Here is a 25,727-nt window from a genome sequence, read left to right as displayed (position 1 = left end):
TTGACTAAAATGTTAAAAGTACCATTACCATAATGTACTTCCTGTAATTACAAAAAGTATTATAAAGCAAGCAACTTAAGCCTCTACACACAACTTATTTATCTGTTAATTGTACATAAAAGATCCTTGATAATTGTGCCGCGTCAACTTACCATAGGCCTCCTCTATTAGTGCACAGTAAGGATTTATTCCCGTTCCATTCTGTTTAGCTTCCTGCTCGCCCAGTCTAAGGATATTCTCCAAGCCATTCAGTGATACCTGAACGATCTTTGCATCCATAACAGTCAGCAAGTCACACAATGGTTTAACACAGCCCAACTCCACTATATATCTGAGGAAGATTATAGGAGAGACAAAACCAATTCTTAATGCCAGACTGACACACAGAAAATACTGTTACAAATTAAGTACAGGATAATGATTTACTCGTTTAAGGCTGGGTGCATCACACTTAATTCTTCCAACAGTTACACACTCATTTTGTAGTATCAATCTCCACAAGGCACTGACTTGTTGACAGCATTGTTACACCTGAGTATTTTTGCACTAGTTTTTTGTTCAACATCCTGATGAAAGTTTCCATAAGTGGACTAAGTCCATTGCAATCTGATAACTGTGTCTTTTTGTTTTCTGCTTCTGCAGAGAATACATGGACCCAGGGTTTAACAAATATTCCAATTGAGGTTAACTGCATACTGAAATTGAAATCGCACTACCTATTTCATCTATTCATGTAAGCAGAAATATTACACATAGACCAAAGATTCAACAAGTGAAAACAACAAATGAAATTTATTTACCAAAATCAGGTAATAATAAAATATAGGAAATTACAGCAAATTACGAAAAGAAAACTACGATTCATAAGATAGCAAGAGTTTCTATAGGTATATAAAAAGGAAAAAAGAGTGGCTAAAGTAAATGTTGGTCCCTTAGAGGATGAGACCGGGGAATTAGTAATGGCGAATGTGGAGATGGCAAAAACTCTGAACAATTATTTTGTATCAGTCTTTACAGTCTTTACGGTAGAGGACACTAACAATATTCCAACAGTGGATGGTCAAGGGGCTAGGGGGGGAGGAACTTAACACAATCACAATCACTAAGGAGGTGGTACTCAGTAAGATAATGGGACTAAAGGCAGATAAATCCCCTGGACCTGTTGGTTTGCATCCTAGGGTCTTAAGAGAAGTAGCAGCAAGGATTGTGGATGCATTGGTTGTAATTTAGCAAAATTCCCTGGATTCTAGGGAGGTCCCAGCAGATTGGAAAACTGCAAATGTAACCCCCCTATTTAAAAAAGGAGGCAGACAAAAAGCAGGAAACTATAGACCAGTTAGCTTAACATCTGTGGTTGGAAAAATCTTGGAGTCCATCATTAAAGAAGTAGTAGCAGGACGTTTGGATAAGCAAAATTTGGTCAGGCAGAGTCAGCATGGATTTATGAAGGGGAAGTCATGTTTGACAAATTTGCTGGAATTCTTTGAGGATGTAACGAACAGGGTGGATAAAGGGGAACCAGTGGCTGTGGTGTATGTGGACTTCCAGAAGACATTTGACAAGATAAAAGTTTATGGGATTGGGGGTAATAGATGAGCATGGATAGAAGATTGGCTAAATAACATAAAACAGAGAGTCGGGATAAATGGTTCATTCTCTGGTTGGCAACCAGTAACTAGTGGGTGGGGTGCTGCAGGGATCAGTGCTGGGACCTCAACTATTTACAATCTATATTAATGACTTGGAAGAAGGGACTGAGTGTAAGGTAGCCAAGTTTGCTGACGATACAAAGATGGGAGGAAAAGCAATGTGTGGGGAGGACACAAAAGGACATAGATAGGCTAGGTGAGTTGGCAAAAATTTGGCAGATGGGACTATAATGTTGGAAAGTGTGAGGTCATGCACTTTGGCAGAAAATAAATCAAAGAGCAAGTTATTATTTAAATGGAGAAAGATTGCAAAGTGCTGCGGTACAGCGGGACCTGGGGGTACTTGTGCATGAAACACAAAAGGATAGTATGCAGGTACAGCAAGTGATCAGGAAGGCCAATGGTATCTTTACCTTTATTGCAATGGGGATGGAGTATAAAAGCAGGGAAGTCTTGCTACAGCTATACAGGGTATTGGTGAGGCCACACCTGGAATACTGCGTGCAGTTTTGGTTTCCATATTTACGAAAGGATATACTTGCTTTGGAGGCAGTTCAGAGAAGGTTCACTAGATTGATTCTGGAGATGAAGGGGTTGACTTATGAGGAAAGGTTGGGCCTCTACTCATTGGCATTCAGAAGAATGAGAGGTGATCTCATCGAAAGGTGTAAGATTATGAGGGAGCTTGACAAGGTGGATGCAGAGAGGATGTTTCCACTGATGGGAGAGACTAGAACTAGAGGGCATGATTTTAGAATAAGGGGCCGCCCATTTAAAACTGAGATGAAGAGAAATTTCTTCTCTCAGAGGGTTGTAAATCTGTGGAATTTGCTGCCTCAGAGAGCTGTGAAAGCTGGGACATTGAATACATTTAAGGCAGAAATAGACAATTTCTTAAACGATAAGGGGATCAGGGGTTATGAGGAGCAGGCAGGAAAGTGGAGCTGAGTCCATGATCAGATCAGCCATCAGCAGGCTCGAGGGGCCATATGGTCTACTCCTGTTCCTATTTCTTGTGTGTATAGGCCCAACTTACTCAACCTGTCTTCATAAGTCTGTCCCCTCAGCTCCGGAATCAACCTAGTGAACCTTCTCTGAACAGTCTCCAATGCAAGTATATACTTCCTTAAATACGGAGACCAAAACTGTACACAGTACTCCAGGTGTGGCCTCACCAATACCCTGTACAGTTGTAGCAGGACTTCTCTGCATTTATACTCTATCCCTCTTGCAATGGCCAACATTCCATTTGCCTTCCTGATCACTTGCTGTACCTGCATACTAACCTTTAGTGTTTCATGCACAAGGATCCCCAGGTCCCTCTGTAATGCAACACTTTGCAATTTTTCTCCATTTTATTTATAATTTGATTTTCTATTATTTCTGCCAAAGTGGATAACCTCACATTTGCCCACATCATACTCCATCTGCCAAATTTTTGCTCACTCACTTAGCCTGTCCATATCCCTTAGCAGATTTGTTTTGTCCTCCTCACAATTTGCATTCATAGAAACATAGAAAATAGGTGCAGGAGTAGGCCATTCGAGCCTGCACCGCCATTCAATGAGTTCATGGCTGAACATGCAACTTCAGTACCCCATTCCTGCTTTCTCGCCATATCCCTTGATCCCCCTAGTAGTAAGGACGACATCTAACTCCTTTTTGAATATATTTAGTGAATTGGCCTCAACAACTTTCTGTGGTAGAGAATTCCACAGGTTCATCACTCTCTGGGTGAAGAAGTTTCTCCTCATCTCGGTCCTAAATGGATTATCCCTTATCCTTAGACTGAGACCCCTGGTTCTGGACTTCCCCAACATTGGGAACATTCTTCCTGCATCTAACCTGTCTAAAACCGTCAGAATTTTAAAAGTTTCTATGAGATCCCCTCTCATTCTTCTGAACTCCAGTGAATACAAGCCCAGTTGATCCAGTCTTTCTTGATATGTCAGTCCCGCCATCCCGGGAATCAGTCTGGTGAACCTTCGCTGCACTCCCTCAATAGCAAGAATGTCCTTCCTCAAGTTAGGAGACCAAAACTGTACACAATACTCCAGGTGTGGCCTCACCAAGGCCCTGTACAACTGCAGCAACACCTCCCTGCCCCTGTACTCAAATCCCCTCGCTATGAAGGCCAACATGCCATTTGCTTTCTTAACCGCCTGCTGTACCTGCATGCCAACCTTCAATGACTGATGTACCATGACACCCAGGTCTCATTGCACCTTCCTTTTTCTTAATCTGTCACCATTCAGATAATAGTCTGTTTCTCTGTTTTTAACCACCAAAGTGGATAACCTCACATTTATCCACATTATACTTCATCTGACATGCATTTGCCCACTCACCGAACCTATCCAAGTCACTCTGCAGCCTCATAGCATCCTCCTCGCAGCTCACACTGCCACCCAACTTAATGCCATCCGCAAATTTGGAGATACTACATTTAATCTCCTCGTCTAAATCATTAATGTACAATGTAAACAGCTGGGGCCCCAGCACAGAACCTTGCGGTACCCCACTAGTCACTACCTGCCATTCTGAAAAGTACCCATTTACTCCTACTCTTTGCTTCCTGTCTGCCAACCAGTTCTCAATCCACGTCAGCACACTACCCCCAATCCCATGTGCTTTAACTTTGCACATGAATCTCTTGTGTGGGACCTTGTCGAAAGCCTTCTGAAAGTCCATCAACTGGTTCTCCCTTGTCCACTCTACTGGAAACATCCTCAAAAAATTCCAGAAGATTTGTCAAGCATAATTTCCCTTTCACAAATCCATGCTGACTTGGGCCTATCATGTCACCTCTTTCCAAATGCGCTGCTATGACATCCTTAATAATTGATTCCCATTATTTTACCCACTACCGATGTCAAGCTGACCGGTCTATAATTCCCTCTTTACTCTCTCCGTCCTTTTTTTTTTTTTTAAAGTGGGGTTACATTGGCTACCCTCCACTCCATAGGAATTGATCCAGAGTCTATGGAATGTTGGAAAATGACGGTCAATGCATCCGCTATTTCCAAGGCCACCTCCTTAAGTACTCTGGGATGCAGTCCATCAGGCCCTGGGGATTTATCGGCCTTCAATCCCATCAATTTCCACAACACAATTTCCCGACTAATAAGGATTTCCCTCAGTTCCTCCTTCTTACTAGACCCTCTGACCCCTTTTATATCCGGAAGGTTGTTTGTGTCCTTAGTGAACACCGAACCAAATACTTGTTCAATTGGTTTGCCATTTCTTTGTTCCCCGTTATGACATCCTCTGATTCTGACTGCAGGGGACCTACGTTTGTCTTTACTAACCTTTTTCTCTTTACATATCTATAGAAGCTTTTGCAGTCCGTCTTAATGTTCCCTGTAAGCTTCCTCTCGTACTCTATTTTCCCTGCCCTAATCAAACCCTTTATCCTCCTCTGCTGAGTTCTAAATTTCTCCCAGTCCCCGGGTTCGCTGCTATTTCTGTCCAATTTGTATGCCACTTCCTTGGCTTTAATACTATCCCTGATTTCCCTTGATAGCCACGGTTGAGCCACCTTCCCTTTTTTATTTTTACGCCAGACAGGGATGTACAATTGTTGTAGTTCATCCATGCGGTATCTAAATGTCTGCCATTGCCCATCCACTGTCAACCCCTTAAGTATCATTCGCTAATCTATCCTTGCCAATTCACGCCTCATACCTTCAAAGTTACCTTTCTTTAAGTTCTGGACCATAGTTTCTGAATTAACTGTTTCATTCTCCATTCTTATGTAGAATTCCACCATATTATGGTCACTCTTCCCCAAGGGGCCTCGCACAACGAGATTGCTAATTAATCCTCTCATTACACAACACCCAGTCTAAGATGGCCTCCCCCCTAGTTGGTTCCTTGACATATTGGTCTAGAAAACCATCCCTTATGCACTCCAGGAAATCCTCCTCCACCGTATTGCTTCCAGTTTGGTTAGCCCAATCTATATGCATATTAAAGTCACCCATGATAACTGCTGCACCTTTATTGCATGCACCCCTAATTTCCTGTTTGATGCCCTCCCCAACATCACTACTACTGTTTGGAGGTCTGTACACAACTCCCACTAACATTTTTTGCCCTTTGGTGTTCTGCAGCTCTACCCATATAGATGCCACATCATCCAAGCTAATGTCCTTCCTAACTATTGCATTAATCTCCTCTTAAACCAGCAATGCTATCCCACCTCCTTTTCCTTTTATTCTATCCTTCCTGAATGTTGAATACCCTTGGATGTTGAGTTCCCAGCCCTGATCATCCTGGAGCCATGTCTCTGTAATCCCAATCACATCATATCTGTTAACATCTATTTGCACAGTTAATTCATCCACCTTATTACGGATACTCCTTGCATTAAGACACAAAGCCTTCAGGCTTGTTTTTTTAACACCCTTTGTCCTTTTAGAATTATGATGTAGTGTGCCCCTTTTTGTTTCTTGTCTTTGTTTACTCAGCCTCCACTATTGCTTTTTACCTTTCTACCATCTGTTTCTGACTCCATATTACTTCGCCCTGTCTCGCTGCATAGGTTCCCATCCTCCTGCCTTATTAGTTTAAACACTCCCGAACTGCATTAGCAAATGCTGCCCCCAGGACATCAGTTCCAGTCCTGCCCAAGTGCAAACCGTCCCTTTTGTACAGGTCCCACTTCCCCCAGAACTGGTTCCAATGTCGCAGGAATTTGAATCCCTCCCTCTTGCACCACTGCTCAAGCCATGTATTTATTCTAACTATCCTGCTCCCTCTACTCTGATTAGCACGTGGCACTGGTAGCAATCCAGAGATTACTACCTTTGAGGTCCTACTTTTTAATTTAACTCCTAGCTCCCTAAATTCAGCTTGTAGGACCTCTTCCCGCTTCTTAGCTATATCGCTGGTACCTACATGTACCACAACAACTGGCTGTTCACCTCCCTCTCCAGAATGCTCTGCAGCCGCTCCGAGACATCCTTGACCCTTGCACCAGGGAGGCAACATACCATCCTGGAGTCTCGGTTGCGGCCGCAGAAACTCCTATCTATTCCCCTTACAATAGAGTCCCCTATCACTGTAGCTCTCCCACTCTTTTTCCTGCCCTTCTGTGCGGCAGAGCCACCCATGGTGCCATGAACCTGGCTGCTGGTGCCTTCCCCTAGTAAGTCATCTCCCCCAACAGTATCCAAAACGGTATATCTGTTTTGGAGGGAGATGACTGCAGGGGACCCCTGCACTACCTTCCTGCTCTTGCCTTGTCTCTTGGTCACCCATTCACTATCTGTCCTAACCTTTACCTGCGGTGTGACCAACTCACTAAATGTGCTATCCACAACATTCTCAGCATCGTGCATGCTCCAGAGTGAGTCCATCCGCAGCTCCAGTGCCATCATGGGGTCTGTATCTTTGTATCTTCAGCAAACTTGGCTACATTACACTCGGTGCCTTCATCCAAGTCATTAATATAGGTTGTAAATAGTTGAGGACCCAGCACCGATCCCTGCGGCACCCCACTAGTCACTGTTTGCCAACCGGAAAATGACCCATTCATCCCGACTCTCTGTTTTCTGTTAGTTAGCCAATTCTCTATCCATGCTAATATATTACCCCCAACCCCATGAACTTTTATCTTGTGCAGTAACTTCTTATGTGGCACCTTATTGAATGCCTTCTGGAAATCCAATTACACCATATTAAGTGAAATAACTAAAAAATACAAACTCTGCAAAGTGCGTAGAGAAAATGGTGAGGGAAATCACTGGGCAGAATATAGCGACTGGTATGATTTTCCATCAAAGGCACTTGGGTGTAAGTCTGCTCCTTTGCTGCAGGTTCTTTTGTCTGATAAGCTGTCTGAATCTGGCAAGAGCTAATGAGCTCTGTGGGTATCTCACATATCCCATATAAAACTTCCTACTGGAGGGATATAGCTCAATAATATTATGCCCAGAGGCATTGAAAAGATTAGACTGTTAACATTCACAAAGATAGCAGAAGGCTTTGTTTAATTTCAAGAAACTGTTTTGAGGGATAGAATAAAGTTCTTAATTTACATTTTATCAGTTTGCCTTGTATTTCTTGTTTTGCACTCACATGACAGGGATATATTTATATACAAGATCCCTTTTCATTCATATCCTTTCAAGCTGTCCTAACCATTTACACTTTACTCAGTCATCTGACACCAGAAATCAGCTTTGTAGCCCTTCTCTGCATCGCTTCCAGAACTTCAGTTTTCCTTTTTCCTTCATGGTCAAATCTGAATGCAGCATTTAAGGTGAATCCTGACCTCCTAAACTATACACAATTGCTTTTAAAAGGAACATTTTGAAATTATTAATATAGAAATTAATGCCTTTAATTTGATTCTCAAGCCTTCACTAACTTTTTTTGACACAAGGTGAAATGTACCTGCTGTTTCTCTCTTCCTTTGTCACACATTTCATCTCCTTTGGGTATCCATTTAGTCTTTCCTTTTAAGATGTGTATCTTTACTTTTTTCTCAACTTACTGTTTTACAGGGTATTATCATTTCATTCCATCTCTCTCTCTCTCACTTATAAATGTTTAGAGTCTGGGCCTAGGAAAGGCATTGACAAATTAGGCCACCTAGTGGCAATTTTTGCCCTGGAGTCAAAATGTCGAACCTAGAGTTAACTCTGCAGTCCCACTTACAACTGAGCCTTAAGAACACAAGGATCACCTGAGCAGCCGAACTGAAGGAGCAGTCTGCATCTGCGGAAGAGAGACTGCCCGTTAGTAGTAGAGATACAAACGGGAAACAGGTAGAGGATGTGGGGGTGGGGGATCATGTGAAAGAGAGAAGTGACAATCCCAGACGAAAGAGAGGGAACCACTAGAAGAGTAGACCATGTAAAAACTGGGCAGGCGGCCTAGAGAATGAATGGAAAACATTTAAAGAACAGATGAGTGTTTAAACATTAGACTGTGTGTCTTTTCATGAACAAAATTAAACATTTGGTACAGACAAAAGTCTTACTTGATCTGTTCAGGAGTTCCACCAGATGTTGCATTGGTAATGGCCCAAGCAGCTTCTTTCCTTGTCCGGAATTCTGCCGTCTGTAGAATAGTTATTAGGACAGGAAAGATGTCGGCATCTATCACAGCCTGCAAATGTTACAAACAACGTTTAAAATGTTTTTTTTTTTTAAATACCATACAACTAGGAAAATTATAAATTTTGTTCTGCTATAGAAATCCAACTTTTTAAGCTCCAGAGGTGCCACCATGTAAATAATGCCCTACTATCTGGCTAAACTCTATTATGGCATGCAGTTGAGACTGGGACATAAACACACAGACAAGTAAAATGGTGCCAGCAGGTGCTACTTGTGTAAGAGAAGAATCTGGAGTTTAGTAATTGATACATTAGCCACAAACCAAGAAGCATACCTGTATCTGTGCTCTGTTGCCTGCAGTAATATTTGAGATGGTCCAACATGCTTCCTTTTTGATTGATTCTTTTGGGCTACTCAACAAGTGCAATAAACTCTGCAAAGCAGAGCAATTTAAAATTACCTGGGGAAAAAAAGTTTAAAAAAGACAAAGAGACCATGAAATAATTAAGTCTACAGTTGCACTGTCACTTTTGAGTTACTACAAGTAAATGGAAGTAAATTTGGGAGTCGGATCCCAATCTCAATCCGAAACACATGAGAGCCAAGTGATAGGAGATCTCCCTACAGCAGGCCATCATACACCTCTTGGGCTTTGCAATGAGTGAAATATAACTTCAGCCTGGTACTGTAAAGCTGGGATTAAGTGTTTCGGCAGTCCATTGGATCTTCTGGGTATTTTATAACTTATCCGAGTCCCCGCATGCACCCTCTGCTCCTCATTTCGTCCTCCTATCCCATTCTCTCCACCACTACCAGCAGCCGCTCTTTAAGCCACTATGTCCCTGTCCTCGATAACTTCCTCCATCTCAAACACCCTCCCTTCATTTCTATATGCTTTTGTCCAGACAAGCCTGAAGGCTCTGTGCCTCAATGCGAGGAGTATTCGGAATAAGGTGGATCAATTAACTGCACAGATAGCAGTTAACGGATACGATGTGATTGGCATCACGGAGACATGGCTCCAGGGTGACCAAGGCTGGGAACTCAACATCCAAGGGTATTCAGCATTTAGGAAGGATAGACAGAAAGGAAAAGGAGGCGGGGTGGCGTTGCTGGTTAAAGAGGAAATCAATGCAATTGTAAGGAAGGACATTAGCCTGGATGATGTGGAATCGGTATGGGTGGAGCTGCGGAATTCCAAAGGGCAGAAAACGCTAGTGGGAGTTGTGTATAGACCACCAAATAGTAGTAGTGAGGTTGGGGACAGCATCAAACAAGAAATAAGGGATGTGTGCAATAAAGGTACAGCAGTAATCATGGGTGACTTTAATCTACATATAGATTGGGCTAACCTAACTGGCAGCAATGTGGTGGAGGAGGATTTCCTGGAGTGTATTAGGGATGGTTTTCTAGACCAATATGTCGAGGAATCAACCAGGGAGCTGGCCATCCTAGACTGGGTGATGTGTAATGAGAAGGGACTAATTAGCAATCTTGTTGTGCGAGGCCCTTTGGGGAAAAGTGACCATAATATGGTAGAATTCCTTATTAAGGTGGCGAATGACAAAGTTAATTCGGAAACTAGGGTCCTGCACTTAAGGAAAGGTAACTTCGACGGTATGAGGTGTGAATTGGCTAGAATAGACTGGCAGAGGATACTTAAAGGGTTAACGGTTGATAAGCAATGGCAAACATTTAAAGATCACATGGATGAACTTCAGCAATTGTACATCCCTATCTGGAGTAAAAATAAAACTGGGAAGGTGGCTCAACCATGGCTAACAAGGGAAATGAAGGATAGTGTTAAAATCAAGGAAGAGTCATATAAATTGGCTAGAAAAAGCAACAAACTTGAGGACTGGGAGAAATTTAGAATTCAACAGAGGAGGACTAAGGGTTAATTAAGAAGGGGAAAATAAGAGTACGAGAGGAAGCTTGCAGGGAACATAAAAACTGACTGCAAAAGCTTCTATAAATATGTGATGAGAAAAAGATTAGTAAAGACAAACGCAGGTCCCTTGCAGTCGGATTCAGGTGAATTTATAGTGGGGAACAAAGAAATGGCAGACCAATTGAACCAATACTTCGGTTCTGTCTTCACAAAGGAAGATACAAATAACTTTCCGAATGTACTAGGAGACAGTGGGTCTAGTAAGAATGAGGAACTGAAAGATATCCTTATTAATTGTGTTAGGGAAATTGATGGGATTAAAGGCCGATAAATCCCCAGCTCCTGATAGTCTGCATCCCAGAGTACTTAAGGAAGTGGCCCTAGAAATAGTGAATGCATTGGTGATCATTTTCCAACAATCTATCGACTCTGGATCAGTTCCTATGGACTGGAGGGTAGCTAATGTAACGCCACTTTTTAAAAAAGGAGGCTGAAAGCGGGTAATTATAGACCGGTTAGCCTGACATCAGTAGTGGGGAAAATGTTGGAATCAATCATTAAGGATGAAATAGCAGCCCATTAGGAAAGCAGTGACAGGATCGGACCGAGTCAGCATGGATTTATGAAAGGGAAATCATGCTCGACGAATCTTCTGGAATTTTTTGAGGATGTAACTAGTAGAGTGGACAAGGGAGAACCAGTGAATGTGGTGTATTTGGACTTTCAAAAGGCTTTTGACAAGGTCCCGCACAAGAGATTGATGTACAAAATCAAAACGCATGGTATTGGGGGTAATGTACTGACATGGAGAGAGAACTGGTTGGCAGACAGGAAGCAGAGAGTCGGGATAAACGGGTCCTTTTCAGAATGGCAGGCAGTTATTAGTGGGGTGCCGCAGGGCTCAGTGCTGGGACCCCAGCTCTTTACAATATACATTAACGATTTGGATGAAAGAATAGAGTGTAATATCTCCAAGTTTGCGGATGACACTAAACTGGGTGGCAGTGTGAGCTGTGAGGAAGACGCTAAGAGGCTGCAGGATGACTTGGACAGATCAGGTGAGTGGGCAAATACATGGCAGATGCAGTATAATGTGGATAAGTGTGAGGTTATCCATTTTGGGGGCAAAAACACGAAGGCAGAATATTATCTGAATGGCGGCAGACTAGAAAAAGGGGAGGTGCAACAAGACTTGGGTGTCATGGTTCATCAGTCACTGAAAGTGGGCACGCAGGTACAGCAGGCGGTGAAGAAGGCAAATGGTATGTTGGCCTTCATAGCTCGGGGATTTGAATATAGGAGCAGGGAGGTCATACTGCAGTTGTACAGGGCCTTAGTGAGGCCTCACCTGTAATATTGTGTTCAGTTTTGGTCTCCTAGTTTGAGGAAGGATGTTCTTGCTATTGAATGAGTGCAGCGAAGGTTCACCAGACTGATTCCAGGGATGGCTGGGCTGTCATATGAGGAGAGACTGGATCAACTGGGCCTTTATTCACTGGCGTTTAGAAGGATGAGAGGGGATCCCATAGAAAAATATAAGATTCTAACGGGACTGGACAGGTTAGATGCGGGACGAATGTTCTCGATGTTGGGGAAGTTCAGAACCAGGGGACATAGTCTTACGATAAGGGGTAGGCCATTTAGGACTGAGATGAGGAGAAACTTCTTCACTCAGAGAGTTGTTGACCTGTGGAATTCCCTACCGCAGAGAGTTGTTGATGCCAGTTCATTGGATATATTCAAGAGGGAGTTACATATGGCCCTTACGGTTAAGGGGATCAAGGGGTATGGAGAGAAAGCAGGTAAGGGGTACTGAAGGAATAATCAACCATGATCTTATTGAATGGCGGTGCAGGCTCGAAGGGCCGAATGGCCTACTCCTGCACCTATTTTCTATGTTTCTATGTCTACTTCGAAACCCGTCTCCCTTTCTATCCACATTGTATACTCGGAGATGACTTTCTGCTCAAGTAGTGCTATAAAAATTCTTGCTGTTAAGTTGTTACCATTTTACCAATTCCATAATATGAAATAAACACTGCCTTCACATCATTGCACCACTCCTCATGCCGCTTTGTTACCCTTTTACACACCTGAATTATTCCTATGACATGCTTCTCCATCAAAGTTTGCATATTTTACCTTCGCCCACTTACCTGAGTCTGTATATCATCGCCTGTTACAATGTTTCCTACTGCACGCAAGGCCGGTGAGATCACCTTATAGTCACAGTGCCTGTCAGAAAAACAGATGGAGGAAGTTACAAAAAAAACCTTTAGAATCGAAGTTCTGCTAGCATATTGAGACCCTGACCTGATGTCAGCATGTCTTCTAAAGCACGAAAATTCTAGCTGTACCATGTCTGCAGAAGGGGCTTTTCTTAGGGGCATACTACTGGGGATAAAGGAGTGTAGGAAAATGCTGGAACAAATTTAAGTGATATTAGAGTAAATAGAGTACTAGAAATGGACACAGCACAATAATGAAACACTTTTTCAGTATTATAACAGTAAAAGAGTGGCTCGAGAGGAAGTTAGAACTCTAAAGGATAAAAGTGGTGCAATAAATGTCGGGAAAACAGAATTATATAATGATTATTTTCTAGTCACGAAGAAGGAACACATTGGCCCTGAATCCGCGACCTCTATGGGTGTGTACGAGATGCGCACTCGCCCTTAGCGCATGCACCTAAACCCGGAACTTACGATCTGTCAACAGATTGCACGCATCCAAAGGTATAGGGCTTCCACGGGCGGAGAGTTGCCCAACTTCTGCCCAGCGAAAGCCCTTGAAATTCTTATGTAAGACTTGCTTTTATCAACGTAAGACTTTTAAAGTATAGAAAGAGACATTTTTTTCAATAATTTAAACATTTAAAATCCTAATAAGGCAAATTTATTTTTAGACCCTTTAAAATGTAAATTTATTTTTCAAAAAATGTAATTTGTTTTAAATAATTAATTAATTCCATTTTGATTAACTTTAAATATGTGATTTTAAATGTTTTTAATTTTAAGTGCTTGTGTGTTTTTGGGGTATTCCATTCATATTATGTAAATTCTGTATATACGGAACTCACCATAAGTATGAATGGGGTTCCCCCTACTTTTGATTGGTTGGGCCGGCCCACATGATCCCAGGGATGCGTACGAAGCGCTTATATGCCTGGGATACGTGGGCCTCTACGCAGACCTCCGGGACCACCAGGTAAATTCGTAGAAATTTTTCAGGTCGGAGGCATCCGCCCGCGGGAAGCCTCCGACCGCAATTTCTTGGCCAACGACTCACTGTCCAAATACTGAGATTGGCTTGTTTATCTTGTGTACTCAAGTAGAGAATGCAGGGAATCACATTAACTGAGAGCACAGCAAGATTCTTGGTAGGGAAGCTGTTTCAACAAGACAGTGGTCAAACAAACAAACAGCAGGGTCCATGCAAAATGTTCCGTAAATGTCACAAAGCAAGACAAGGCCTGGCTGTGCAAGGCGGATCATTAAAAACACAAACATGACACTAGCAACCATGCCTATATTCCATGTTATGAAATTTATGTTAAAAGCTATCACCGAGTGTCTTCACCGCACTGGTGGTGAGAAGTGATGTGTGAAGCAGGGGGATTTTTGTTAAATCAAACTGCATAAAGACAGAATACATATATTTAAAAAATAGGCTGAGCTAAAATGGGGCTACCTTTCTTGACCAGATTTCAAAATGGAGACTGGGGTCCAGCTGTCTACGAGATACAGACAAGGTTATTTTGGTCTATATATTAGTCAGGATATAAAGGGCTTGTCTCGGGTGCTTAAGCATCAACAGGTCTCCAATTGACGACATAAAAACATCTGCTTATCATTCTATGGAATGGGATGCTCCACAATGTCCTTGATCTTAGTTGATTACCAGCTGTATCCAAGAGGATTTCTGATTGAAGGCTTTTCTCAAGATCTGTAGTTCAGTTGTAAATTGACATCTTGACTCCATGCAGGTGACAAAAATGTTGTCACCCATGCACATCATTACTGTTTCATCCAAAAGCCTAGTCGCATAATGCAACATGTAAAATACTTTCTAAAACAGTCTATTTAAGTTTTGGAGTTTTACGTTTAAGTATTTTAATGTTTTGTATTGTACTTGTAATTTTTTGCTTTTCCTTATGTACTATCTTACTTGAAACAAATCTTCCATTTCAGCCTTAACACATTGTTCTAACGATCTAGCATTTAAAGAATTAATACATAATTTACAACAAACATACATTCCTTTAAGGCACAAAGACCCTACAGGAAAAGTGGTCCGACCGTGGCTAACAAGAGAAATTAAAGAGAGTATTAGATCAAAGGAAGAGGCTTATAATGTTACCAAAAAGACCAGTAAGCCTGAGGATTAGGAGAATTTTAGAAGTCAGCAAAGGAGGACCAAGAAATTGACAAAGGGAAAAATGAGAGTAAACTAGCGAGAGACAAAAAAAGACTGTAAAAGCTTCTATCAGTTTGTAAAATGGAAAAGATTAGCTAAAGTAAATGTGGGTCCCTTACAGGCTGAGACAGGAGAAATTATAATGGGGAATAAGGAAATGGCAGAGAAATTAAACAAATACTTTGTGTCTGTTTTCATGGAAGAAGACGCAAAAAACCTCCCGGAAATAGTGGAGAATGAGGAACTGAAAAAAATTATTAGTAAAAAAAAATAGTACTGGAGAAATTAATGGGATCGAAAGCCGATAAATCCCCTGGCCTACATCCTAGGGTTTTGAAAGAAGTGGCTGTAGAGATAGTGGATGCATTGGTTGTCATCTTCCAAAATTCCATTGATTATAGAACAGTTCCTGCAGATTGGAAGGTAGCAAATGTAACCCTGCTTTTTAAGAAAGGAGGGAGAGAGAAAATGGGGAACTACAGACCAGTTAGCCTGACATCAGTCATAGGGAAAATGCTAGAATCTATTATTAAGGATGTGGTAACAGGGCACTTAGAAAATAATAATAGGATTGGGCAGAGTCAACATGGATTTATGAAAGGGAAATCATGTTTAACAAATCTGTTAGTTTTTTGAGGTTGTAACTAGTAGAATAGATAAGGGGGGAAACCAGTGGATGTGGTGTATTTGGATTTTCAGAAGGCATTTGATAAGGTGCCACACAAGAGGTTATTAAATAAAATTAGGACTCATGGGACTGGGGGTAATATACTAACATGGACTGAGGATTGGTTACCAGACAGAAAACAGGTAATTTTCGGGTTGGCAAGCTGTAAGTGGGGTGCCGCAAGGATCGGTGCTTGGGCCCCAGCTATTAACAATCTATATCAATGATTTGGATGAAGGGATCAAATGTAATATATCCAAGTTTGCTGATGATACAAAGCTAGGCGGGAATATAAGTTGTGAAGTGGATGCAACGAGGCTTCAGGGGATATAGACAAACTAAGTGAATGAGCAAGAACATGGCAAATGGAATATAATGTGGAGAAATGTTAAGTTATCCACTTTGGTAGAGCAGAGTATTTTTTAAATGGTGAGAGATTGGGAAATGTTGGTGTTCAGAGGGACCTGTGTGTCCTTGTACACGAATCACTGAAAGTTAAACATGCAGGTACAACAAGCAATTAAGAAAGCAAATGGTATGTTGGCCTTTATTACAAGAGGATTTGTATATAAAAGAGTAAAGATGTCTTATTGCAATTCTATAGGGCCCTGGTGAGACCACACCTGGAGTATTGTGTACAGTTTTGGTCTCCTTAATTAAGGAAAGATATACTTGCCATAGAGGGAGTGCAACGAAGGTTCACCAGACTGATTCCTAGGATGGGGTAACTGTGCTATGAGGAGAGATTGAATAGACTAGTCCTATATTCTTTAGAGTTTAGAAGAATGAGAGGTGATCTAATTGAAACATACAAAATTCTTACAGGGCTTGACTGGATAGATGCAGGGAGGATGTTTCCGCTGGCTGCGGAATCTAGAACCAGAGGTCACAGTCTCAGAATAAGGCGTCGGCCATTTAGGACTGAGATGAGGAGAAACTTCTTCACTCAGAGGGTGGTGAATCTTTGGAATTATCTACCCCAGGGGGCTGTGGAGGTTTAGTCTTTGAGTATATTCAAGACAGAGATCGATAGAATTCTGGATATTGAGAACCATGGGATGTGGGGAAAGTGGAGTTGAGGTAGAAGATCAGCCATTATCTTATTGAATGGTGGACTAGGCCCGAGGGGCCTAATGGAGGAGACAGAAGAATGTGGTAGACATGTTATATGATCTCCGGTACAGTATACTAATAATGATGGGATAATTGTTAATCCCATGACATCCCACAAAGATGTATGTTTCAGTTTAAAGGAAACTCAGTCTGCTTGTGAAAACTGTATTCTGCTGCAAGTACAAATTATATATGTTTTGGGGGAAAAACACAAATTGTAATATAGTTTACCTCTGCAGTCTAACGAGAAGGCTCGGGGGCCTAAATTGAAGTAATCAATAGTACAGATAAGGTAAATCCAGAAGGCAGGGAATACCAACAGGACATAATTTAAAACAATTAAAAATAATTTAAAGTGGGTATTAGAAAATTCAAAATGCATAAACGGTGATGAACATTTAGAATAATCTGCCAGGGGGCATTCAAAGTGCAACTGGGATACTAGGCTGAATTAGTATGAACATCAATGAGCCATTTCTCATCCTTTGGTTTTTCTTATGTTGTTACTTGAAGAGTTACTGTGAGTTTTCCATACTATTGTGCATATGATAATACTGTGGAGAAAAAATGGTATCCTAATATTGTTCACTGTGACTGGAAATTATTTACTGTTAAGGGGATAAAACACCTCATGATTGAGGCCTAGTTACTCTTCATTTGCCAGTAAATAACATTGCGTATTCTAGATTTCCAAACTGTCATATTGGATCAACTGAAATACTCTCACCTCAAGTAGGTTGTGGGTTCAAGCCCACTCCAGAACTTGAGCATATAATCCAGCCTGACACTTCCACGCAGTATTGAGGGAGGACTGCATTGCTGAAGGTGCTGTTCTTCGGATAAATTGAGACCTCTTCTGCCTGTTCCCGTGGTTTAGGAAGAAAAGCAGGAAGTTCGCCCAAGTATCCAGCCAACATTCCTCCCTCAACCATCATTATCAAAACAGATTAACTGGTCATTCATCGGATTATTATTTGCGACACCTTGCTGTGTGCAAATTAGCTGTCGCACTTATAGCAAAAGTGACTGCAGTTCAAAAAATGAATTCATTGAATGCAAAGTGCTTTGGGACATCTTGAAAGGTGTACTAAGGCACTATATAAATGTAAATTTTATTCTTAATTATTAAATTAGTTTGTTGCCATCAATAAAGGAGCAATTTAAGACTCTAGAATCTGATCCAGCCACTTTGATATGGGGCTGAAGGTGAGGTATTTGATTTTAAGTGTGTATTTTATTTTTAGATCATTTGTACAGCCCAAGTGCGGCACTTGTATTTGACTCACATTAAGCCCTGTGGTTGAACAGTCTGCTGAACTTCTATTCAGGCCCAGACATGAAAAGCAGCCACCATGAGAGGGCCACCAGTGCCTGCTGATCTGTAACTCAGCAGTCACCATCTCCAGGAAAATTAAAAGGGAGAAAATTGGAAGGAAACAGGTTTCTACTGCAAAATATAAATACGTTTGCCATGAAAACTGATGCGCCTTTTATCTATTTAGCAGTTCAAAATGATCACAAAAGGGGAAAAGCCAAATGAATATGTAATACACAGATATAAATGAAGACATTCCTAGTCATCTACCACCAAAGAGTCTAAATTAAAATATTCAGAAAGTAACTTACATCAATAGTTCCACTAATCTTCTGCAAACTCCTGAGTCTATTACTGCTTGAATTTTATCATTGGGTCCATCTGATAAATATGACAAAGCCCAGCAAGCATCAGCCAGAACATCTATGTCATTGAGGAACAGCAGCCAGGACACAACACTGAGACAGGGGGATATCTAGAAAAGGAAAACAGAATAGAATACAATAATTTAAGGCTCCTGGATCAAACAAAGTTGCCTGTGGTGACAACCTCATTTCAGAGACTCAAAACAAAAAAACCTCAAATTAGGTATCATTCTACTGAAAGATTTCAGTGGACCCGTGTGCCATTTACCCATCAGAAAACTACGGTGAGGGATAAACACACAAAACTGTTTCAGGGCTAATGTGTAATGTACACACACAAATCTATCTCTGCTACCAAGCTAAGTTTAAAATATTTTAGTTGCTCTAGTGCAGTGTACATGCTCTACATTAAAACTCTCCAAGTACTTTGGTGATTTGTCCAATACTTTGTTACCTGGTAATACAATTCAGAATATTCTGCAAAAAAGTTTACAGTAGTGTACTTTTAACAGCAGTACAGCAAGAACAAAACAAATCAAGGGGGAGAAATTTGGGAGCGTCCCATTTGGGGCATTAACTTTTAAAAGTTGCAAAAATTAACTCCAGGCACTAATGTATTTTAACTTTGAAAAAATGTGGGGTTTAAGCTCCAGGAAGGAATTGGAGCATTAAATCAAGCGGGAGCACAACAGACAGCAGGAGGGGCGGTGAATGGAGCAGCGCTGCACAATGGGCCATGCAGTGCTGCCGCATTGGAAGGTTCCTTCCCTCCCTTAAAGGAGAGGGCCATCACTGTAGGCTCTGCAAAGGAAAAACTTACCTCGACCCCGATGGCAGTCGCGACCTGGCCCGATCAGCCCGATGCACTGTAGCAGAGTGCCAGGCTGATCGATCGGGAGCGAAGATGATTTAAAAAAATTGCCAGAGAACATTCCAGAAAGTTTTTTTTAAAAACTTTCCTTGCCCACATAGCCCCCGAAGCACCTGGCCTTACGATGAATGCCTCCTGCAGTTGCTGGTGTTTTCATCCAGCGATGCTGCAGGGGACGGAATTGAAGTTCGGGTCCAGGGAGCTACCAGGGCAATGATGTCCCGAGCTCCGGGCGAAGGAGATCGGGGCGCAATGCTGTCGCAAACCTCCCACTGAATATAGCTGGAGTCGATCTTCTCACTGCGCCTGATTGGTAAATGCTTCGCATCCTGTTATCGTCCCCCGTAGGCAATAACGGGAGGCACGAAGGAGGCCAATTTCTAGGCCCAAGTATTTTCAGTTTATAAGGAGCACTGAATACATGAAATTCATTACACCGCTTTCCTTTTTGTTGCATGATCCAACATAACTGTGTTCTGATGACTGCCAAACAGATTTTATAACCATGGTATGTACAGCATCTCTGGGTTATTGATTCCCTATCCTAAAAAGTCTTAGTTTTGAAGGTTATTTCCTTCCTTTAGTTGCTTATTTGAGTTCCACTGTGTTACCGATTAATGTTGAGGGGTAGACATCTGGTTCCCAATTCTCTGCCACTGTCACTTACTGGCCAATTGCTATGGGGTGCAGCAGACTCGTCTAGCCGCTTTACTTTTCCTTCCCCACTGGGAAAGCCTGGCTTTCATCCAGTATCCCCATATACACTGTAGCTGAAATTAGGGCATTGGTGGATGAGGGAAAAAAGCTCAGCACCACCATGCTGTCTCAAAATCTATGTGCTTTTAAACGATTTCAAATTCACTTTTTAAAGCTACTTTCCCACCATTTAGCAGGATAAAAGTATGTGCAGACAATCTATGGATATGTGTCAGTAATTGGCTGCTCAGATTCATAAGGCAAATTGTTTCATTCACTGATTTTCCTGTGCAGAAGTGTCTAATCCCATAAGGTTCAATAATTCATCACGTGACGAGCTGTGGGTATGAACTGGTATAATGGGCTGTAATTTGCCTAATTCTCTTGCCAGATCGCATGCATCCCCAGAAAAAGGGCCTCTGCGAGCGGAGAGTTGGGCTATTTCCCCATCTTCTGCTCAGCGAATGCCCGTGATATTCATATGCCTGGTAAAAGCAGGCATTTAAAAAAAAAAATCACTAAAATAAAATTTTAGCATTTATACATTAAAAACCCTGTGCAATAACGCAAGTTTATTTTTAGCCCCGTTAAAATGTACATTTTTTTCAAAAAAATAAATTTTTGTTTTAAATATTTAATTAAATGTCATTTTAATTCATTTAAAATGTTATTTATTTATTTGATGTCTGGAGGTATTTTGGGGAGTATTTCCATTCATACTAATGGGAATTCTGTACATACGGAATCCCCATAAGCATGAATGGGGATTCCCTTCTTTGATTGGTTGGGTTGGTGCTCGTGATCCCAGGGGCGCTTGCGAACCGCGTGCACCCCTGGGATATGTGGGTCTCGACGCAGGCCTACGCCTACAGGCCCAGGAGCGCAAGTCTCCATGGATCCTGAGGCAGAAGTTAAGTGCGTAGAATTTTTTTGCTGTATGGATGCATCCAATGGTGGGAAGCCTCCGCCTGTAAATTCAGCCCCAATATCTTTCCTTAGCACAATGCATGAGTATACCCACAATTTGTGCCAATGATGTGCTTCACATTTGTTCTTTAAAAGAGTGCTCATGCACCCATATGTTCTGCATTTTCAAAATTATTCCTTAAAATAGCATGAAAAGACTAACATTTTAACAAACATGAACAATTTACTTACTACCATCACAGTTTATGGAATTGCATATGCTTCACCCTAAAAAGCCAAGAGCAAGTTAAAGTAGACTGCTGCCCCACAGAAGGGACATTACCTTTGAAAAGTCTGGAGGAGGATTCTTCCCTCGGCAAAGGTTTGACAGTGCCCAAACAGCATTCCTCGTCATGGTCAATCGGTTGGGTTTTGATAGCAGCCTGAGCATTAAAATACAGATAATAGTGGATGCATTGGTTGTAATTTACCAACATTCCCTGGATTCTGGGGAGGTCCTAGCAGATTGGAAAACTGCAAATGTAATGCCCCTATTTAAAAAAGGAGGCAGACAAAAAGCAGGAAACTATAGACTAGCTGGCCTAACATCTGTGGTTGGGAAATTGTTGGAGTCCATTATTAAAGAAGCTGTAGCAGGACATTTGGAAAAGCATAATTCAGTCAGGCAGATTCAGCATGGATTTATGAAGGGGAAGTCATGTTTGACAAATTTGCTGGAATTCTTTGAGGAGGTAATGAACAGGGTGGAGAAAGGGGAACCAGTGGATATGATGTATTTGGACTTCCAGAAGGCATTTGACAAGGTGCCACATAAAAGTTCACGGGGTTGGGGCTAATATATTAACATGGATAGAAGATTGGCTAACTAACATAAAACAGAGAATGGCTCATTCTCAGGTTGACAATCAGTAACGAGTGGGGTGCTGCAGGTATCAGCGGTGGGACCTCAACTATTTACAATCTATATTAACGACTTGGATGAAGGGACCAAGAGTAACGTAGCCAGGTATGCTGACGATATAAAGATGGGAGAAAAAGCAGTGTGAAGACATAAAAAAACCTGCAACAGGCTAAGTGAATGGGCAAAAATTTGGCAGATGGAATATAATGTTGGAAAGTGTGAGGTTAAACACTTTGGCAGAAAAAAATCAAAGAGCAAGTTATTATTTAAATGGAGAAAGATTGCAAAGTGCTGCAGTACAGCAGGACCTGGGGGTACTTGTGCATGAAACACAAAAGGATGGTATGCAGGTATAGCAAGTGATCAGGAAGGCCAATGGAATCTTGGCCTTTATTGCAAAGGGGATGGAGTATAAAAGCAGGGAAGTCTTGCTACAGTTATACAGGGTATTGCTGAGGCCACACCTGGAATACTGCGTGCAGTTTTGGTTTCCATATTTAAGAAAGGATATACTTGCTTTGGAGGCAGTTCACTAGGTTGATTCCAGAGATGAAGGGGTTGACTTATGAGGAAAGGTTGAGTAGGTTGGGCCTCTACTCATTGGAATTCAGAAGAATGAGAGGTGATCTTATCGAAATGTATAAGATTATGAGGGGGCTTGACAAGGTGGATGCAGAGAGGATGCTTCCACTGATAGGGGAGACTAGAACTAGGGGGCATAATCTTAGAATAAGGGGCCGCCCATTTAAAACTGAGATGGAGGAATTTCTTCTCAGAGGGTTGCAAATCTGTGGAATTCGCTGCCTCAGAGAGCTGTGGAAGCTGAGTCATTGAATAAATTTAAGACAGAGATAGACAGTTTCTTAACCGATAAGGAATAAGGAGTTATGGGGAGCAGGCAGGGAAGTGGACCTGAGTCCATGATCGGATCAGCCATGATCGTATTAAATAGCGGAGCAGGCTCGAGGGGCCGTATGGCCTACTCCTGCTCCTATTTCTTATGTTCTTATTAATTCAAGCTAACAAATAAGTGCACAGAAATACCTAGAGAAGTCTGGCCTCTTTGCATCTTTAAAATCAAAACACATGAGAATCGTAAGTATTTATTTAAATGTTCCCGAAAGGCTGTCCTCTACTGGAGTCGACTGATTAAGAATTAATAGAATTAGAACAGACAGGGCTCGATATCTTCAGAGTCTGACCAGTGCTTGGAAAGCTGCATTTAAAAAAAAAAACTAAAGGTAACTTTGTAAGACTCCACTGCTGGCACGGAGCCTCATAAGCCAGAAGCATGGGTTGGACATGGGCTATAACACTATAGGGCCAATTCTGTGACATGAACTCCCATTTAGCGAGGCTCAGCATTGGGAATTGAGTCTTACAAAATTACTACTTATAATTCTTATTAGAAACCCTTTGTGTTGTTCACCTGACTGTTTAACAGATGACCGCCGTACCCAATTCCTACAAGTGACCTCAACTTCATTGGCCCGGGATTTGGGGAAAATTAACTGGGATTTCTTTCCTCTGATCCCTGATAGAAATTGTGTTTTTGGATATCATACGAGGACAATTGCAGCATCCTGCATAGTTAAATAGCCTGCCAACATTCTCTGGCAGGTTGCACACAAAGAAATTGTGTGATATAGAAATTGGTCAACTACTGATACACCAGAAGGCCATCAACACCCAGGAAACTGAATTCAACCAGCATGTCTGTGCCTTTAGCAAACGAATGGATGAAAACCGGAAAATATCGCAGAAAAGTCTAAACTTTCATCCAGATGCAAACTTAAGTTTTATTAAAATTGAGAATAGACAAAATTTAAAAGGAACTAGTTTAGTAAATATTTTGCTAATCCCAAGGTGTTTGAAAAAAGAGTGATTGCTTTTTCCAATAAACTTTTAACTCAGCCTGGAAAATGTATTTTAAAAACTCAAAAGTTACTTACTGAACAAGAGGAGGCAGTATATTACAGTCCAACACATAATCCCTACAGATGGTGCTGTCCCCTGCAATGTTCCCAAGCGCCCAGATTGCCTGCAATTAAAAAAAATGAAAAATTAAACAAGAAATCTTGGTTACTTGACCTGACTCCTTTAGACAACATGTCGTCATCATCATCATAGGCTGTCCCCAGACGTGCTTCCACTCCTGAGGTGAGTTCTTTGGTGGCTGAACAGTCCAATACAAGAGCCATAGACTCTGTCACAGGTGGGACAGATAGTCGTTGAGGGAAGGGGTGGGTGGGACTGGTTTGCCGCACGCTCTTTCCGCTGTCTGCACTTGATTTCTGCATGCTCTTGACGTTGCGACTCGAGGTGCTCAGTGCCCTCTCGAATGCTCTTCCTCCACTTAGGGCGGTCTTGGGCCAGGGACTCCCAGGTGTCAGTGGGGATGTCACACTCTCTCAGGGAGGCTTTGGGAGTGTCCTTGTAGCGTTTCCACTGCCCATCTTTGACTCGTTTGCCATGAGGGAGCTCCGAGTAGAGCACTTGCTTTGGGAATCTCGTGTCTGGCATGCGGAATATGTGGCCTGCCCAGCAGAGCTGATCGAGTGTGGTCAGTGCTTCATTGCTGGGAATGTTAGCCTGAACGAGGAAGCTGATGTTGGTGCGCCTGTCCTCCCAGGGGATTTGTAGGATCTTGCGGAAACATCGTTGGTGCTATTTCTCCAGCAACTTGAGGTGTCTACTGTACATGGTCCATGTCTCTGAGCCATACAGGAGGGCAGGTATTACTACAGCCCTGTAGACCATGAGCTTGGTGGCAGGTTTGAGGGCCTGGTCTTCAAACACTCTTTTCCTCAGGCGGCCGAAGGCTGCACTGGCGCACTGGAGGCGGTGTTGGATCTCGTAGGCGATGCCTGCTCTTGTTGATGGTAGGCTCCCGAGATATGGGAAGTGGTCCACGGTGTCCAGGGCCACGCCGTGGATCTTGATGACTGGGGGCAGTGCTGTGCGGTGAGGACAGGCTGGTGGAGGACCTTTGTCTTATGGATGTTTAGCATAAGGCCCATGCTTTCATACGCCTCGGTAAATACGTCGACTATGTTCTGAGTGCAGCCTCTGTTGTGCGCAGACACAGGCGTCGTCTGCGTACTGTAGCTCGATGACAGAGGTTGGGGTGGTCTTGGATCTGGCCTGGAGATGGCACAGGTTGAACAGGTTCCCACTGGTTCTGTAGTTTAGTTCCACTCCAGCGGAGAGCTTGTTGACTGTGAGGTGAAGCATGGCAGCAAGAAAGATTGAGAAGAGGGTGTACAACAGTTTTGAATAAACATTTGCTTAAAACCATTGATTATACATGGATTCAATGGAAGGATGCATGCACATTGACCTTGCAATACAGCATAACTACAACTGGTCAGTGATACAAGAGAATAATGTAGCAGGCTCTTGTTTAGAACCCAGGTCATTAATATTAATGTGTTTACACCTGAGCATATCACGAAAATATCAGCTTTATCCACATACACCAATATACTATAATTGTTCAACTGTTTAAGATCTCAATACTGCACTCACCCACCCCAATTTACAACTTTTTTTTTTATTTGTTCCGGAATGTGGGCATCGCTGGCAAGGCCAGCATTTATTGCCCTTCCCTAATTGCCCTGGAGAAGATGGTGGTGAGCCGCCGCCTTGAACCGCTGCCATCCTTGTGGTGAAGATATTCTACAGTGCTGTTAGGGAGCGATTTCCAGGATTTTGATCCAGCGACGATGGAGGAACGGTGATATATTTCAAGTCACGATGGTGTGTAACTTACAGGTGATGGTGCTATGGTGCTCCCATGCGCCTGCTGCCTTTGTCCTTCTAAGTGATAGAGGTCGCAGGTTTGGGAGG

The 25,727-nt window shown here is 42.2% G+C and overlaps 1 protein-coding gene across 3 annotated transcripts in view; it reads right to left on the bottom strand.

The window, feature by feature from the left end:
- LOC139276076 (importin subunit alpha-5) overlaps window positions 1-25,727 on the bottom strand; it is a 75,830-nt gene that overhangs the window by 5,907 nt on the left and 44,196 nt on the right. For all 3 annotated transcript variants that reach the window (XM_070893530.1, XM_070893529.1, XM_070893531.1), the window contains 7 exons: window positions 23,831-23,919; window positions 21,300-21,399; window positions 18,430-18,593; window positions 12,764-12,842; window positions 9,051-9,176; window positions 8,638-8,765; window positions 153-331 (listed from right to left, as the gene is read on the bottom strand). In XM_070893530.1, the coding sequence (XP_070749631.1) occupies window positions 153-331; window positions 8,638-8,765; window positions 9,051-9,176; window positions 12,764-12,842; window positions 18,430-18,593; window positions 21,300-21,399; window positions 23,831-23,919 (865 nt within the window). The remainder of the gene's footprint in view (window positions 1-152; window positions 332-8,637; window positions 8,766-9,050; window positions 9,177-12,763; window positions 12,843-18,429; window positions 18,594-21,299; window positions 21,400-23,830; window positions 23,920-25,727) is intronic.

The sequence above is a fragment of the Pristiophorus japonicus genome, chromosome 11 (genome assembly GCF_044704955.1).
Source record: "Pristiophorus japonicus isolate sPriJap1 chromosome 11, sPriJap1.hap1, whole genome shotgun sequence".
Taxonomy (NCBI): domain Eukaryota; kingdom Metazoa; phylum Chordata; class Chondrichthyes; family Pristiophoridae; genus Pristiophorus; species Pristiophorus japonicus.
Note: the sequence above shows the minus strand (reverse complement) of the source record. Positions and strands in the feature narration are given on the sequence as shown.